Source organism: Lemur catta, chromosome 13, assembly GCF_020740605.2.
Source record: "Lemur catta isolate mLemCat1 chromosome 13, mLemCat1.pri, whole genome shotgun sequence".
Classification (NCBI taxonomy): domain Eukaryota; kingdom Metazoa; phylum Chordata; class Mammalia; order Primates; family Lemuridae; genus Lemur; species Lemur catta.
Genome location: NC_059140.1, coordinates 62,867,177 through 62,886,053, shown reverse-complemented (window position 1 = coordinate 62,886,053; position 18,877 = coordinate 62,867,177). Strand labels below are relative to the sequence as shown.

Below are 18,877 nucleotides of genomic sequence, written 5' to 3'. Positions count from 1 at the left end.
CTTTCCCAAAAGACTTTTTTTTTTAAATGACCCCTGACCACTCATGCAAGCCTTGACATGATCACCCCGTTAAGTGAGTAAGTACATAGAACCTACCAGGCTCAGAAAGCAAATGAGGATGTCTCAGAAAGGAGACACTCTCCCAGAGGAAGGCTACCCTTTATCTCAGCAGAGCACCAGGAACCGCTGGGGCAAAGGGGCAGTTATTTTATCTTCCTTGTGCAAAACCGTACATGTTCCACTTACTTGCTCCCATCTTTTTTTCCTTTGCTTTGATTCCAAAGCAAGGTAAGATATTCATTAGCTGATTCACTGAAAACAAAGCTCTAAACTCTAGCCTCCCCCAGCTGTAGCAAGGTTCTGATGCCAGGATTTCAACTCAGCAGAATCGACAAGGATGTTCACATTGATAATGCATACATTTAAAAGGCTCTAGAGAAACCACTGAGTTATTTAGTGTCAGAATGGGCTGAGGCTTTCATTTACCTGATCGAGGCTTCAGGCCAAAAGGAGCTGTGCTGTTTGTGGTAGGAGAGACTGCAGGGGAGTTCTCTCTGATCTGTGGTGTTAGAAGGAAAGGCAATTAGAAAAAAAAAAAAACAAGTAAAACTATGCGTGCTTTTCTGCGTTCAAGGATTATAATAAAACCACTACCTTTTTGCATTGGCTGCATTAGTCCTGGCTAAAAAAGATGACGCTGCAAATATTTTAAGTGGCATAAGCAACAGAATATTGCTTTGCGGTGACCCATTCAATTTTTTATTGGCTCATTATAAAAATATTTTACAATCACATGAAATTGGCAATCCTCTTCTCCTCCAGCACACTTGTGTGCATGGGTGCGTTCGAGCGCGCGCACACCCCCCCATAACAGAAAGAGGGCGCATCTGATGAAAACTCTCACAACACACTGAGATGAGGAAACAGGTAACACTGAACAGATGTCTCACCTACAGAGAAACCACATGCTGAATCATTTATGGATAACAAGACATTCTAAATGTTGCCTATTTGAGCGATTTTCATTCTGTCTTCTTATAAAGAGGTTCCCATATTTGGTTTTCAAAGAAATATCTTATAAAAATCTTTAACTATGAACAGGTAAGGCTATGGTAGCTATTGAGCATGAGACGGATTCCCCAGAGACTCTTTGATAAACTCATTAATCACAACAGTCTTAGATTATCTATTTCTGTAAAAGACATTCCAATTCAGGCTTCATGAAATTCCTCACCTTCCATTAATCTTCAGGAAACTTACCTCATTTGGAGAATACTGGCTCCCATTACTCTCTAATGTTAGATCACTTTGCACCTTAAGAAGAGGGAAAAAGCCATTGTTATGTTCCATTAGCCTGTGAAACTCATGAGGCAAGAACTGCATCTTTCTTTCTTCCCTCACATCCCTGGCCCACAGCACACAGTGACTATATGTTGAATTAATGTGTTAAGTAGCTAAGTAGGTCAACTTCTATTTTCTGAAAACATGCAGCTATATTCATAGAACAAAATACATCTAAAGCATTATACAAACTAAGATAAATAATTTTCCACAGCAAAGAGTTTACCCCAAAGTATTTGTGGACATCAGCTTACCTTTCTAGGTTACCAAGCTGCCTCTTGGCTCCCACCCCCATTTTAATTATGGACTTTTAGAAATGGTACAAGGCAGTTGTTCCTAAATATGCAGAATCACACTGGGAGCTTTTAATAAATACAATACACATGTCTGGACCCCAAATTACCTGGGCAAATCTAATGTTGTCAGTTCAACATCAATTTGCTTTGGCAACTACTGGTTAAGAGAAAATTTTTCTACAGTAAAGCATGCAGAATTTGTAATTGGCCACCGAGGATAGTCAAGATGACATACTGGTTTCCAGAAAGAATGACTGGGTAGGGGGTGGCATCACTGAATACCACTGAGAATATAGGAGCAGTTCAAGTGGAAGTTGACAGCTTCAACTCAGCTATGCAGAGAATGAGATACTTATGGGGCCTGGAGATGAACTCTGAATACTGGGAACGGGGGAGGGATTAGGGGCCTGAGCTATAGATTTGAAAGTCCTTATTATTTATGGGGTGCGTGAGTCCATGAGCGTGGCCAGATGGTCCATGGAGACAGCATAGAGGGTGAAGAACAGTTGCTGAAGGCAGGATACTGACAAACCAGCATGAAAGGGACACACAGCAACAAGAGGCCCAAACAGACGCACTTTAGTTCATCTTAGATCTGCCTTCTTTATCTAGTAATTAAGAACCCCACAGATCCACTCCAATAAAAAACTGGGTGATAGCTAATATAAATGTCCTCACATATGCCACCAAATTAGTGTAAATTTAAGATGCTTGTTCCTGTTCATTGTTGAATGCTATGAAAAAATATTCTGGACTTGGACACAAATCCAAGGGAAAAACATATTTTCAGAAAAAAAAATCATTAATATCTCTATCCAATGAAATGGCTTTGTTAGAACTGCTCACAAGTAACTTCAGATTTGATTCTTTCTAGAAGCAACCTCTTCCTCTAGTTTTTCCTGTCCTCCCCTGACACCTCCCCCACCTTCAATATTATTTATGTAGGAGCATGCAAGTCGCAATTCGTCCTGGAGGGATGCCAGTGCTACTCACACGTCATGTGAGCAGTCACCTAAAGTATGTTTAAAGTCTGACAATGTGATGTGCTACCAATTACAAACCGCTTCAGAATCCTGGCCTCCCCTTTCCGCCCGGCTCCCACACCCCGCTGACTCTCCCACGGCCGGGCTGCCTTGGCTCAACAGTCTCCTGGCCATGGCTCCAAATCCAAAACTGCTCAAAGGTCTAAGCTAACATCCCTCTCCTTAAAGTCTCTATCCATCCCCAGTCTCCCAGAGCACCTAAAACAGACTTGGGATTGCAGACCAGCTGATATTCTGCTCTAAATTTTTCCAAGATCCAAATCTTTTTTCCTCCGCAATTCTTAAAACTCCTTAAAAGTGAGGAAAACTTCATAGCCTTCATATTCCAGTCCTCTACACCACAGACAAAGCTGAATCCAGCACAGAAACTCAACAAATACTGGCTAACTGATGCAAGATTATGCCGAGAAAATATAAAAATAACCAAATCATAAATTGAGGTTCATCTTTAAGTTCTGCATCATCCATGTCACTGAGCACTTTCTTTTCTTTTCCTTCTTCCACCAGAGCCAGCTATTTCCCCACCCCTTTTTAAAATCATGGAGACGTCTCTGTCAAGGACAAGGCATTGCCCCAGAGAAGGAAGACAAAGAGTAAGAATCCCTTACACCAGACAGATTTTTCATTCAAACAAAAATGAAAAAAAAAAAAACCTTATACTAAAATAACACAAAACATTGTAAGTTGGAGATGCAGTAGAGCTATATTTTTTCCTTGGAGTATCTGTGTCTTCCTGGTACTCCTGAAATCATGGACACAGGTATATGCCTTTTCCAAATTCTACTAGAGTGAAAGTTCAAGGACATTTTAAAGCAGCAGGCTTAAATAAAGGTGCTGAGGTAGGTTGGACCTGGTATATCCTGTGCATGCAGAATAGTAATACAATCTGCTGGATGAGAGCAGAAAATTCACTCTGGAGGAACGAGTGCGGTAGCTGGCTGGGAAGCCCCAACAGCACTGAGCACCAGGCCTTGTGCAGATCTGCAACTTAACACCTGCTGGTTTAAAACATGGCAGGTTGGCTGATGGAGCAAACAGATTCATCGTTAGAGACAGGCTGGGGTGGCCTAACTGACCGAATGATTGATACATTGCTTGGAAGTCAAACTGCCTACTTTAGGAGGACACTGGGCTTTTCCACATAATACAATGATAGCAAGCATGGTTCACTGTCAGGAAAACCCCATGAAGCTTTATGGGCACGCAGAAAAGTGTCAGATGAGTTTCAATTTAGACAAGCACAAGAAAGTGCATTTAGAGGAACATAATGCACAGTTTACCTAAGTGATGGAGTGTTTTCAGCTCGTAGTTAAGACCCAGAGATTGATCTCAAATGGAGAGCTTGATGAAACAGGTCCAGGGCAGCCTAAAATAAAAGGCTTCCTAAAGTGTCACTACTGGGTAATTCAGTGATGCTTCCACTCAGGGAAGAGGTGGTACAGTGATTCTGCCCAAAGACCACACCAATAGCAATAACAGCATAGGAGACCAACAGCTAACATTTAGGTGCCCTGGGTTGCCAGACTTTTCTTAAATCATCTCATTTGATCTTTACAATAGGTATTATTATGATCCCAATTTACAGAAAATGAAGGTAATGTTTAGAAAGGTTACTGATTAATTTGCCCATAGTTAGCAAGTCTTTGAGATGGGACTGATACCTAACATAATTCCAAGCCCTGAGCTTAACAATGAAGCCACACTCTCTGGGAACATGGGTTTTCCTTTTACAGTGTTTTTTTCCCAATTTCTTTAACACCAAGACTTAGCCAGCTGAGAGTGTGAAACTGCTTTCCAACAGTACACGTGCAGACATCTCATTGGTTTGTACACAGTCTCAGTACCTAAATTACCCATCCTAAGCCTATTCACTAAAAAGGAATGAAAATAGGTTGTAACCTATGTTTCATTCCCAAATTATCAGCTGAAATCTCCTTCTTTATGACTGAGGTAACTTAATCTTTCTCTGGAACCTTCTAAGCCTATCTCTAGTTTTATGTCAAAACTGCTTTCTCTACAGCACCTACATTTCACCCCATGTAACTCCACCTAATCCACCTTCACCCCCACCAGTGTCTCTTCATGATACCATTTTAATTCTAGACATTCCCAAATTGTTTGTTCTTGTCTTTCAGGTCTTTTCTAGCTTATTTTCATGTGGCCAATTCATAGGCTTCTTTCTCGGCTCTAAAATCTGCATTGAATGGTCCTCCCTCCAGTTCCTGACACCGAACAGGTTCCTGATGTGATCCCAATTGCCATCATCTGACTCAGCAAGACTACATGACGCAAAAAATTTAGAGACACTAATAGAAGTAGCCAACTCTCATCTTTAATGGAAGGTGAGTTATAATAGGCAGAACTAAAGAGGGTGAAAGTTGAAAAATGTGTCTTGAACAAATCTGAATATTGGCCTCACTAATAAAGATGTTTTACCCCCTGACAAATCTTTATAGAATATGGTAAAGAACACTGCACGCAGCTCTGGTTCATCCAAGAGCAGCCTTACCTCACACCCCGGAGAGGTCTCCAGCTGTATCTGACCACTGTAGGAACAAGGAAAGGAAACACAAGATGTGAAGTGGAATTTAAAACCTAAACGCTTCAATGTAAAAAGAGAAAATATACTTTGCTATAAAAGGTCAACATACTTTAGTGCAGAATCTTGTAATTCTAAGTCTTCTGTTGATCCTGTAGGATACAGGTTTAAAACACTTCTCTCTGTAATATCCGGGCTTAATCTAGAGAGTAGGGGAAAAAAAGATGTTAGTAAATTTATAAAACTTTTGTTTTTAATAAATTCTATTGGTCATATTTCATTTAAAATTTTAATATATTAAAAAGTTGTGTTTATCTTTAAGTGATGAAAAGCTTGTGACGGAAATTTCAAACTATATGGTATTTTCCCACCATATGCCAAAATACAATTTTCCATCTGTTGCTGGTATTGAAATCCAACTTATTTGTACTATAATAGTAATTTGCAATAAAAGCAAAATTTTCATAGGTAGTATATACTAAATTTTATTCTAGAATTTTATCATAAGTTGATAGAAAACTTGAACAAATTTACAGAAGTAAAGTTGCTAAGAGTATTACATTACAGTAAATGGACAATGGCATATGGTTTTAAAAGAAGCTCTCTCTGATACACACTAATACTGTCGCTTAAGAAATAAGAATTCATAAGCAATCTGATATGCATTTTTACTTTTGAAATTGTCTTACATATAGCTCCTGAATTTCTGCAATTTTACGAGGTGAAATTTTATTTTTTTAAAGATCTCTAAAGCCAGGAATTTCTGTAAATTATATAAAAGTTATAAAGCCATGTTAAAGGATAGGGATGAATTCATATTATACATGCCTATGAAAATACTGCCAAACTAACAATGAGAAGGCTTTGAGAGAAGAAACCAATATGAAGGCAAAACAGAACAGCAATATCCAACTAAATTTTTTAATGTATAAAAAGTAAGCCTCTAAAATTTAATCCGATAATCAGTGACTTGACTTAAAAAAAACTGCATCTATGAAATATGAGATAAAGGAAAAACCCAATGTAAACTTTCATTGCTAATATTCAGTCCAAGCAGCTAGACATAAATGACCTCTTGTGCCCTGTTTTTATCAGAAGCAAAAGCAGGGCTCTTCATTGCTACTACACTGGCTCACAGAAATGCTATAAAATTAGACTTGTCATACTATAATACCATAATTATTTCAGGATAAACAACAACAATCTAAAGGAGCAAAAGTAATAAATTATTTTAGGGAAAAAATGAAATCCACATAGAGTTTTACAAAATGATATCATTTAAAAATAGCACTCCATAAAGATGCAGATTCATTATCACTTGGAGGATTAGTTGGGGTTGTTTTCTTCCACAATGCGGCACACACCCACCATCCCCACTTGTTCGACATCCTTAGCAATCGCTGCCTTGGAAATTTCAGAGCTAGAGAACAGTCTAGAGATCCTCAGAGTTCAACCCCCTCCTCAACAGAGGACCAGGAACTGAGCCACTTCTCCCAGATCACTCGTATCTCACCACTGGTTCCAGTCCCAGACACCCGTGCCACTGCCATTTTCACCAAACTAGGCTGGTCTTTTTTGCTTTGGGGCTCACATACTAATCAATCTAGACTTTGTAATAAAATTTATTGGAAAAGTAATACAAAATTTAAAAGACAAAAGTATTAAAATAACATCAAGTTTGAGTCCAACTGGGGCCTTCACTCTGTCACATCAGGTTTTAAGGCTGTGTCCTGGACTGACGTTCCCTTCCCATCGACATGCTTGCCCTTGGGCACCTCATCCTCTTGTATGCCTTCTCTTACTGTGGCACCTTACAAAAATGACTTTCAAATCTGAGTCTCTAAGCCCCAGAACTGAACATCTAGCAGTTCAATGGGCATTGCTACATTGGTACCTCGAATTCTATTCAGCATGTCCTAAACTGAACCCAACATTTTCCTCCTCAAACTTGCTACCCCTCCAGGTTCCCAATCCCAGATAATGAGGTACCAGCAACTCAGGCCTAAAACACCCCGGACTGTTCTCTGCGATTCTTCTTACCACCCACCTTCAAACAATCACCAAAGAACAACAACAGTACCTACCATTGAGTATCTACAATGCAATAATTTAGAAATATCCACAAAAAATCCATCTTAATATATTTCCTTCCAGTTTTAATTTTTTCTAAGATTCTTACACAATTGGGACCTAATTCTATCTATATAATTGGGATCAAACATTGTACATTTTTATATACTTTTTAAAAGTTAACATTATATAATAAGCATTCTATAATATCACTGGAAACTTTAAAAAACATTTTATTGTCCATGTCATGTTTCATCTTATCAATGACCATAATATATTTAAAGTACCCCCAAATTGTTAGATTTCTTTTGCCCCCCCCCCAAATATTTGCTGTTAAAAATACCTATTCCTTACCTTCTCACACTCAAATCTTTGTTCATGTCTTTTTGTCTCTTAGGATAAATTCTTAGCATTCATTTTAAAGGCTTATATTTTTTTTAGACTTCTAAGATGACTTTTGGAATGGTTCTGCCAATTTACCTCCCCACTAACAGTTCATCTATTCCTCACAACCTTAAAAGGCAGGCATTCATAACCCCGCCTTACAGATGAGGAACCAGGGTACAGAAAAGTCATATAACCTACCCAAGTTTACTGATGTTGGAGCTGGGTTTGGAATCAATCTCTAGCTGGTTCCTAGTCAGTTCTTTCCCCCACCCATGCTACTTCCCAATTTATGATAATTATACACACATATACATGCATGTGGCACAAATGGACATGCATGTACATGCACGTACACACACAGGCTCTCTCTTGTCCTGTTTCCCTCTCACTAACTCCCCTGGTTTAGGATCTGGAATTCAGCTCTTTGAACATACTTTAATTAGATGCCTATTAAGCCAGGCCCTGAGCCAAACATCAGGGAGAATTAACAACATGAACAGTCATATTTAAAAACCACCATTGCCAGCCTTCACAATAGTCTCAGATCCTTAACCGAGCATTTGAAGCCATTCCCTGCCCCACTCCACACTGTCTGTCTGGTGACTCGCAGTCCGGGCTGCACCTCTGACGCACCGGCTGACTCTGAGTCCCGGGGTAGTGCCTGGTGTCTGTCATGAAAAATTTCCACTAGTGATACTGAAGCACGCCAGGGTGGAAAACCTCTGTTCTGCCTGAGATTTTCCAAGCTGGTCCCTTTCTTTCATACCTTTCCTGTGCTTTTTATTCAATCCAGAATTTGCTTTCTCCTTGAAACTGCCAGCCACTGAAGCCCCAGGTTAACTATGTCACCCTTCAGGAAGGCCAGCCCAGCCCCCTCCCCTTTCCTGAGGTCAGGCACGCACTGGAGTTTATCACTTTTTACCTCCACTACAAGCACTTGAATCAATTACGCTTATAAATAACTGTGCAAGGCAATCTCTAGCTGCCCTAGTTTAAGATCTTAGATGGCAAGAGCTGTGTCTTTTTCATCTTTATATCCCCTGAGGTGCATGTTGTAGATCTTCTCATACTCTAAGCATTCAGTTAACATCTGCAAAATTGAAATGCTTTTCAAATCCATTGCTAAAGCCGTCTAATCATACTCAACCTGACCTGCCACTGTTCTTTCAGAGCCAGACAGCATTGGTGTGTATTCTCATTGGCACCCTGCGATTCACTAACTACCCTCTTCACAAATTCCCAGAACCTAGCTAGGATTGCTGTGGTGATTCTCACGTTTACCATGTTATAAGACCACATCAGTTTACCAGGGATAAGCTTTGGGTCTATTCCCATAGCAGATCATGTAGTTATTACCTAATCCCTGATATTGCCTTATTGAAAAATATTTTTGTCCATGGGAACTCCATTGCCATTAGCTAAGAAATCAAAAAATATATCCACTGCATATAGTGCCTATTACTGACAAAGGCCAATTCAAACTTTACAATTATCCTGTAACCCACATCTTTAGAAATACTTTACTTGGTTGACATATATTTGGCACTCCCAGAAATAAATATAGTGGTACTTGATATACCAATTCTTTCCTTTTCGGAAAAATTTTCTTTGTATTTTTATAAATCAAGAGTTTAAACTTTAAGCATTATGAAATATGCTTAAATGCACTTTTACCATATTTCTGTTTTCTAAGAAGTACACCAAAAATTCCCACATGAATTTCATGAGGGGTGAAGGAAGGGTGGAGATGGGGGAACTGATCTCATTCCCTCCAGAATTTGACTCTTTTACTTTTGGATCTGGGGAAAAGAAGCAATGAAAATGACTTTTCTTTGTTGGTGGTTAGACTGAGCCCCGGTTGTTTGTATAAATATTTTAGCAACTGAGATACCGTACTCAATAAACTAGTAGGCACCATTTACACATGCAACCTGCCCCGAAGAGAGACACGCGTACCCATTGGGATCCTGCAGCAAGTCTACCGCTTCTCTCAGCTGCTCCATCAGAGCGATATCTATGTCTTCATCTTTGGATGAACTTATTCTGTAGCCAAGCAGGAGAATAAAAATGATCACTAAAACACAAATATCATCTAGGCTCCTAAGAGCAAACTTAGAAAAATCCATGTGACATATAAAAATGATTTTGACAAATGCAACATTATAATGAAGAGGTGCCTGTACCCGCCAGGGTGGGATGCTAGAGTATGGTGGGACGTGCCCCTGGGTGGGTGAAGCAGCTCACTCAAGATGTCAGCGCTCCAATGGGCGCCCAACTGCTCCTGTGCACAATCAGCCCAGGGACCAGGCGAGCCTCCCAGCATGCTGTCCTGAGTTCTAGTGGGCTTCACGGGGGGCTCAGCTGGGCAGGTCTGTACTACTTCCAGGCCTTCCAACTCCAACTCTACCAGTGTGGCTTAGTTTTATTACTTTCATGCAGTTCAGGGCTTCAGTGGGGGACAGTGGTTCTCAGTCCAGGCTCTATATGCAGCAACATCACCTGTGGAGCTTAATAAACATGGCAGGCCCGATACTCCCAAGTCAGTCTCACTACGGGTGGGGCATTTTATAAAGCTCTACAGATGATCCTGATTTACAGCCAGGGTTGAGAACAACAGATAAAAGATCGAGAATAGAGTTTCCAAAGCTTTATATAGTTTAAAAACAACTATCTCTTTCCCTATGATTCTATAATCAAGCTAGGCCTCCTTGGCTTCCCAGAAGAATATCTAATGAGTAGCTGGTATCCACACAGTGAGGGGAGAGGAACTTTCCAAAGCTTTTAAAGGGCAAGAGAGATTAGATGCTGGCAAGCCCTTCCCACTACAGAACATGAGCCAATGACTTTCTGCAAGTAGAGAAAAATTTTAACAATGTAATAAATCCTCACTAAAGAGGAAAACCCAACAAGGTATGATGGAAGGTCAATACCTATATCCCAGATCATGGAAAATAAAATCCTGGGAACCAAAACTCAATTCCTCTGGAAATGGTTCATCATCTGATAAAATCACTCATCCTTTCCCCCATAAATCTTGCCAACAAATCTTTATATACAGTAGAGAAGAAGTAATCTTCATCTGGTGTGAGATTCCTTGGGTTCAAATGCTGACCCTCTGTGACCTTGGGACAAGATAGTCAATCTCTCTGTGCCTCAGTTTTGTCATCTGTGAAATGGGGTACAAGAACAGAGCTTATCTATTAGGATTATTATAAAGATGAAATGAGCTATGGCTTGTAAAGTATTTAGCACAGTGCCTGATGCGTGGTATTTAGTAAGTGTTAGCTATGACAGTTATTAGACTTGGGACCAGGGCATGAGATGTGTATGGTTTTCTCGGATCTCTAACTGGAAGACTCTGTGTAGAGATTGAGACCAGTACTACAGATTGCTTTAGGTCCAGTTGTTGGTTTCTTCAGTCAAATGGAAGGAAAGTAGAACCTCCAGGTTAAAACTTCCATCTAATTCTCTGAATGACATTTCTACCCACAGCCTCAAATCTGATAAAACTCAAGGCCAACAAGAAGCACAACCTTGTGCTTCACTGCCCACTACTGTGACAGTAAGTATCAGACAGAGAAAAACTGGCAACTTCCTATCATCAGGTAAGAATATCAGCTTGCCCACAGAAAAGTGGACCAAAATTCTATTAGGACAGGCTGCCAGTCTTGGGACTTGGCAGGGATGGTGGTGACCAGGCCCCTGGCACTCACGTGCCCTCGGCTTGCCAGTGTGCGTCCTCTTCTATCCGTAGCAGTTCTTCACAGTCTTCCGCCCTGGCCTGTGGACAGAACACACGGGTTTCCTGAGAACCTCTGGCCACTCAGCAGTCAGGAGTCAGAACCTGCCCTGGCCGGTGTTTATGGCGGTATTATCCACAATAGCGAAAAGGCAGATGCAGCCAAACGTCCATCCATGAGTGAATGGATAACAGAATGTGGTGTGTGCACATAGTAGAATATCACTCAGCCTTAAAAAGGAGGAAATTCTCATGTATGTTGCACACATGGATAAACCTCAAGGATACTGTGCTAAGTGAAATAAGCCAGTCACAAAATGACAAATACTGTGTGATTCCACGCATGCGAGTTATCTAGAATAATCAAATTCATCAAGTCAGATGGTAGAATGTTCGCTGCCGGGGGCTGGCGGGACGGGGAGTGGGGGAGTTGCTGAGTGGTACAGAGTTTCAGTTTTGCAAGATGAGAAGAGTTCTGGAGATTGGTTGCACAACGTGAACATACTTAACACAGACTGAACTGGACCCTTAAAAATGGCTAAGATCATACAGTCTATGTTAGATGTACTTGACCACAATTCTAAAAAATTTAAAAAACAAAACAAAACAAAAACCACCTGGCCCAGGACAACAGCATCTGTTAACTCATCGGCAAAAACTGAAAGGTAAGCTGGATTTCTTACTGCCCTCTTAGCACCTCCCGGGGTTGACAGGTGCCTCCTGGAGTCTGCGAGTCACAGGTGAGTGTGTGTTCTGGTGTTTGTGAGAGGAGGGATACGTGTGTGTGAGTGTGTGTGTGTACACGTGTGTGTTGTTGGGGGGAAATGTATAAGTACTTAACAACAGAAAGATGCCTCAAATTGCATCTGATTTTTATGTGTTGCATTTCCGTGAAGGTGAAGTAACGCCCAGAGATATCAGTTTAGGCTGAGTCCAGCCATCATGACACAGCTTTTGAAAATAAGGCTGAGCACTTAGCGATCCCATTTTTGGCTTCAATGTTGTACAACCCAGAAATCATCTCACGAGCGACAGTGAACTTGAATGTTGCCAAAACAACAATCCTCATGATTCTTGGGTGCCACAACCTGAACCACAAGGGCTGTTGGAAACATCCCACGGCACCTGATCATGTCGCAAAGTGGAACCTCAGCCACCTGCTTCAGTAAAGGGCTTTCCCTCCTCCCTTTGCTGCCTGACAACTTAGCGACTTCACCTGCCCTTCAATGCCTCAGGAATAGGCGTCCCCAGAGTGACCTTTCCAAAAAGAGAAGACATTCATTGCCAGATTTTAAAAGTCTCCACTTTTCTCTCTACACTACGGATACACTCCCAAGAAAAGCACTCCCCTAGGACACGTTGAAAAGAATGTGAATCTTTGTCCATTTTAGCTTTTAATGTGCAGTAATGGTAATTTTAATGAGTTTGCTAACTTGCAGGACGCACTGAGTGATGGAACACTGAGCAACTTCTGAATACAAAAGAAAATCATATACACGAGTAGACAGATGGAGAGGCGCGCACGGCAGGGCCAGCTCCTAACATCCGAAAAGTAAAACAGACACGTTGAGCTTTGAGGTGTTCTAAAGGCTTCAGGGAGGAAGTCACAGCAAGCTGGACACTGAAGTGATGGATTGGTAACCTTGAACTTAAATTCTAAGGTGCCAAAAGAAGAAAAGGAGTAAAACAATGAGATGACCCTCAAAACCTGCCTTATAGTTCACAAATTCCGAATGGAGAACATCTGCTCCATCAATAAACTGGTCTCTTTCCTCTCCTGAGTTGTCATTGCCACCCAAAAGGGAAGGCTTCGGTTGAAATTCCTGATGAAATTCCCCTGTTAGGAAAATAGAGAGGTAGAAAGCATGATTTCATGAAAAGAAGAGCAAAGCACAGTTGATCCTCAGATATGTTATCTAATTATTTTAATCTTCTCTCTTCCCTAGGAAGAAGCTATATGAGTGACCCATGTTTTCTCTTCCCTGCAGGATGTGAGGAAAAGTTAACAACAAAAAACCCAGAAAGCACCAAACTGAACTTAAAAAGTCAAGGCCCCTGTATGGTTTAGTTCCTCAGGAAAAAATGAAATCTCCTCTTACTTTTTTAAGGAATGGAGCAAAGAAAGTACAAAAGATGGCTTTTGTGTCCTCTGTAATATGTGACTAAGTATTTCAAATTCAAAATTCAACAACTATTTATTGAATGGCTACTAAATGGTAGGTATTATGCTAACCATTTGGGGATTAAAAAAAAAAGTCAAATCTGACTCCTGTCCTTCCTTAAGCAGCAAATAATCGCAAGGAAGAATGTGGGAGGGGACCAGCCAAGAGCCCCAAATCATAACAACAAAAGAAGTGACTGCAAGAAAGGCCACATCAAGGTGACAGCAGACTCGGGCAGAGCACATCCACCTGGAGTGTGTTCCAGAGGATGTGGGAAGGCACGAGAGCACCACGTGGAACTCTTCTGGCTGATCTGAAGACTACAAAGGACCAAACAGGGCTACCCTTTCAGTGCTCTGAGCCAACAGAATACTCATGTGGAGAACAGAGGGGGAAAATCTCACTTGTAATGAATTATGTAATTTTTATTTGAAAAATTTGTCTGAAATACTACCTCCCATCCAGCATAATGTTACATGGTTTATCTGAATTAATAGAGTGGTAATTACATTTGTATATATACTGTTGGCTGGGTGCGGTGGCTCACGCCTGTAATCCTAGCACTTGGGAGACCGAGGCAGAAGGATGCTTGAGCCCAGGACTTTGAGACCAGCCTGAGCAAGAGTGAGACCCCATCTCTACCAAAAACAGAAAAAAAATTAGCCTGGCACTAAAAATAGAAAAAATTAGCCGGGCATGGTGGCACATGTCTGTAGTCCCAGCTACTGGGAAGGCTGAGGCAGGAATGCTTCAGCCCAGCAGTTTGAGGTTGCTGTGAGCTAGGCTGATGCCACGGCACTCTAACCTGGGCAACAGAGTGAGATTCTGTCTCAAAAAAAAAAAAAAAGAAGTATACTGTTGTATTTTTGGACAACATATGGTTCTAATCATAATATCAGGTAAATGGAAATGTTAAACTTAAATGCTAAACTTAAAAATCTAAACGTAAGAAGTGAAAGCAAACACTAAAGTTTGAGTTGATTTAAACAGCTCTCTCATCACTAATTAAAGTATATTCAAGCTATTAGGGAGCTAATTAGTATATGAATCCAGTTCTATACTATATTCATACACCATGAAATAGTCTCTGCCGTAAATTAGTAAAGATTAAGTTTCAGTATTTTCCTTAAAAGTCATTGAGCAAACTGGAGCAATCAAAATATTGCCATAATGTAATCCAATGAGGGCTTCTCACCAAGATATGAAACATATTACAAGAATTTTGAAGGTACATAAGACAGAGTGTTTAGTGATCATTTGATGATTATTAAAAAGCTACAGAATTTTAGAGCTACAAAGGACTTTTGAGATTGTCTAATTTAATCATCTCATTTATAGGTGAGGGGATTAAGGTCAACTGCCTTGTCCAAAGTCAGGTAGCTTCCTGACCACAAGCCTCAGCTACATTTCTTACCCTCATTGTGCGATGTGGCCATGGAATGAAGTCTAGCTTACAAGTGACAGGCACTCCTTCTAGACCCAGCCCACAAAAGCCTCCCATGAGCAAACCTCTGTGTTCTTCCTCTTCTGGCTTAAAACAGACGGACACAGACACTTTGGAAGCCCTGTGTTAAAGATGTTAGGGTCACAGGATGAATTAAAGAAGCTTGGGTCCTTGAATCAACAATTGGAGGCAACTTGCCTGCCAACCACTAACTCCCATTTGGACTTAATTTAGGTTATGTTAAGCCACTGAGATTTTGGAATTTTGTGTGTTATAGCAGCTAGAGTTTTCCTAACTAATAGATCTACCATATTAATATTTTCTTCCCAGGCAAGAATGGATTTAAAGAATTCTCTCTAAATCTTCAGAATGAGAATAGTTCTACTACTTACTATAGTAAGTGGTAGTGGCTATGTGACCAATGGCAAGTTACTTATACTCTCTGAGCCTTTTCTCTCCTACAAAGTGGAGATGATCAGAGTATCCACCCCAGACTTTTGAATTTTAAATGAGGTCACTTTCTCAGATGAATACAGTGCCTGGTGCATAGGAAATGCTAAGTAAACATTAACTATTATCATTGCCGTATCTGTGCACATGTTAAATTTTAAACATCACATTTGAAACCAAAAAACAAGCACTTTCTCCACACTTTTCATTCTCAGACCTTTAACTGGGCTAAGGCGATGGCACGAGTCCTCCTTGATGATCTGTTCTTCTTCCATGATATTTGACATTGGCACATTGAGGCTAATGGTGTCTTCATCAGAGGGCTGAAACGACACAGTGCACTGTTTCATTCAAGGACAATTTCACTTACATAAGTGCAAAAACAGCAAAATTGATCCATGGCGTTTGAAGTCAGGATAGTGGTTATTCTTGGGGTGGGGGTGGGGCTTTCTGGGGTGCTGGGAAAGTTCTGTTTTTTGAACCGGGAGCTAGTTATATGGGTGTGCTCACTTTGTGAAAATTCATGGAACAAACACTTCTGCACTTCTCTGTACGTATGTTTTGAGCTGAAATCTTGTCAAGTACCTATCTTTTCTAACCTAAGAGTCATAGTCATGGCACTAAAAAGCACAAAACAAAGGAATAATTGTGAATACACTATCACATTAGGACTAAGTCTAATCAATTGTTTTAATGGTAACAGTACTCTGAGATCTGACAATAAAGCTTATTTACCAAGACTACATCGGGCCTGGCGTGGGCTCAGGCACAGGCTTGCACCAGCACTCTGAGAGGCCGAGGTGGGAGGATCGCTTGAGCTCAGGAATTCGAGACCAGCCTGACCAAGAGCGAGACTCAATCTCTACTAAAAATAGAAAAATTAGCCAGGTGTGGTGGTGCATGTCTATTGTCCCAGCTACTCGGAGGCTGAGGCAGGAGGATTGGGTGAGCCCAGGAGTCTGAGGTTGCAGTGAGCTATGATGACGCCACTGCACTCCACACCCAGGGCGACAGAGCGAGACTCTGTGTCAAAAAAAAAGAAAAAGAAAAAAAAAAATGTTTTATGTGGCTAGACACAAAAAGCAGAGAGTCAGCCTCTGTGACAATATCTCATCTATTTAGAGTGTATCTTATGTGTGACATTAAGCTTCCGTTTATTTCTCTATTTCAGGTTGAGGAGGCTGCATTAAATATATGAAAGTGCTAAACAACTGTAGTAGTTAAAAGGAAAGTGTTCTGTGCAATTTTCGGAATAAAGTAATGGAGACAGTTCTCTCGGAGGGTCTCCTTTCCCACCCTAGCCGATGAAGTTTTTCAGAAAATCCATAATTCTGTTACAAATGAAATATGGAGCCTCATTCATCTTTCCTATATCTCCACTTCACTGCTGTTTAGTGAACAGCATTCCACATCTCAGGGATCAGGAACCTCCACAGAACACATCTCAGGTGATCATGGCTTGCTCCTAAATTCCCTAGGCTACCACTGAACGCGTTTACTTTTAGACACATGCACAAATTGTTTAGAAACGGACAGAAAACAAGTGTGCATTCCATTCATTAAATAAATACTCACAGAGCTTCACATTTTCTTGTTTATCTTGAGAAAAACACGCTCTTAATTTATGGATGACAAATGCTAAATCAGACAGTGGCAACAGCCAAAGAAAGAGAAGAAGGTGTGCTCCCTGAACCCCATAATGAACGGCAAATGGGGTGTGAGATCGACTGACATGGATGGTAACATCTTTGCCAAAGTGAAAACAGAAAGCTACATAAGGTAATTTAGAACCCTTATCGTTCTAAAAAAGCAAATCTCTTGGAGGCATTCTTGGGTAGTGAGGCTCTAAGGTGAGACAGGAAAAGGCCAACAGGAAGATGTGTGAATTTCATTCTGTTGACTATAATCTTTTCTATTCTCCCTTTTTCTTCCTTCCACCCTCCTCTCATCTTAAACATTTAGCAAAATTCCAAAGATACGCATCTAATTAAAAGGGAGAGAATAAATCCTTGGACTCCTTTTAGAATGATATTAGCATCCTACTTATACTAAGTGAGAACAAAAGGATAATGAAGTTCTTTGTATAATGTTTTATTAATGAACTTAATTAGTCTGAGGAGCGAGAGAAAGGATAAAGCAGAGTCTGTTTTAATTTAATAGAAAATATGCTTAGGGTGAGTAATTTCCAAAACAATGGTCCATTTGAGGGGACTTAAGAGTTTTAATAAAGCAGAACAAGATGAATTAAAATACAACTTATAAAGAAATGTGCTTACCCTCCCCTCACCCCCAACTCCAGCTGAACCACAGGGAACTATTCTTGTGGCTCCTTGGGCGTCATTTTCTTTTATTGACACTGGCCTTTTTCTGCCTACTCACTTGTCTTCCTTTCAAAATGTTCTATATTTTAAGGGATCCTATTTTCTTAATACACTACGTTATTGAGCATTTTGTGAAAAATAAATTCAAATACTTTAGCTACTTATTAAACTTCAAAGACCTGAGGAAAACTGGGAAAGGCTTTTTCCTGGAGTCATACATAGGAAAAATGTGAATTCCTTAGATGAGGTAATTAGTCTATTAATGACAACTTCAAAGAGTATTATAATGTTACAAAACTCAGTAACTACAAAAACTTAGTAACTTCCCTCAAAAAGGGAAGAATATCTGATACTTCCCCTACCACACCTTTTTAGTTTCCTGGGTCCAGAAGCTCCACTTCGTGGTATATTAGTGTGAGATTTGGGGGAATCTAATAGACTATATGTGAGATAATAAATGTGTTAATGAAGAGTCATTTATAACCACTATAGGAACCTCTAGTTGGTGAGGCCTCTTAGCTTACAAATAACCAAACTTCTATCCAGTTATCTGAAGAGAACACAGTCTAAGAGTTTTATTTTTTTTTTTTTTGAGACAGAGTCTCACTTTGTTGCCCGGGCTAGAGTGAGTGCCGTGGCATCAGCCTAGCTCACAGCAACCTCAGACTCCTGGGCTTAAGCGATCCTACTGCCTCAGCCTCCCGAGTAGCTGGGACTACAGGCATGAGCCACCATGCCCGGCTAATTTTTTTGTATATATATTTTTAGTTGGCCAGATAATTTCTTTCTATTTTTAGTAGAGACGGGGTCTCACTCTTGCTCAGGCTGGTCTCGAACTCCTGACCTCGAGCGATCCACCCGCCTCGGCCTCCCAGAGCTAGGATTACAGGCGTGAGCCACCGCGCCCGGCCAGTCTAAGAGTTTTAGGAAAACAAATATTGCTATAAAAACTATAGCAACTCATAAATACATTTCCTATGGGTAAACTGCTAAATATACACGTGACTCCTTAAGATTTATGCATGCCTACGAACAACTTTTTCCTACATTTCTCTATCACTTAAAACCAAACATATTTATACAAG

At 40.5% G+C, this 18,877-nt stretch overlaps 1 protein-coding gene across 2 annotated transcripts in view; it reads right to left on the bottom strand.

Moving 5' to 3' along the window:
* The window catches only part of LRCH1 (leucine rich repeats and calponin homology domain containing 1), a 167,100-nt gene that overhangs the window by 34,985 nt on the left and 113,238 nt on the right, over positions 1–18,877 (bottom strand). For both annotated transcript variants that reach the window (XM_045567279.1, XM_045567280.1), the window contains exons 8-15: positions 15,689–15,794; positions 13,128–13,252; positions 11,390–11,457; positions 9,633–9,719; positions 5,332–5,421; positions 5,190–5,226; positions 1,261–1,314; positions 487–559 (exon numbers count right to left, since the gene is read on the bottom strand). In XM_045567279.1, coding sequence (XP_045423235.1) covers positions 487–559; positions 1,261–1,314; positions 5,190–5,226; positions 5,332–5,421; positions 9,633–9,719; positions 11,390–11,457; positions 13,128–13,252; positions 15,689–15,794 — 640 coding nt within the window. The remainder of the gene's footprint in view (positions 1–486; positions 560–1,260; positions 1,315–5,189; positions 5,227–5,331; positions 5,422–9,632; positions 9,720–11,389; positions 11,458–13,127; positions 13,253–15,688; positions 15,795–18,877) is intronic.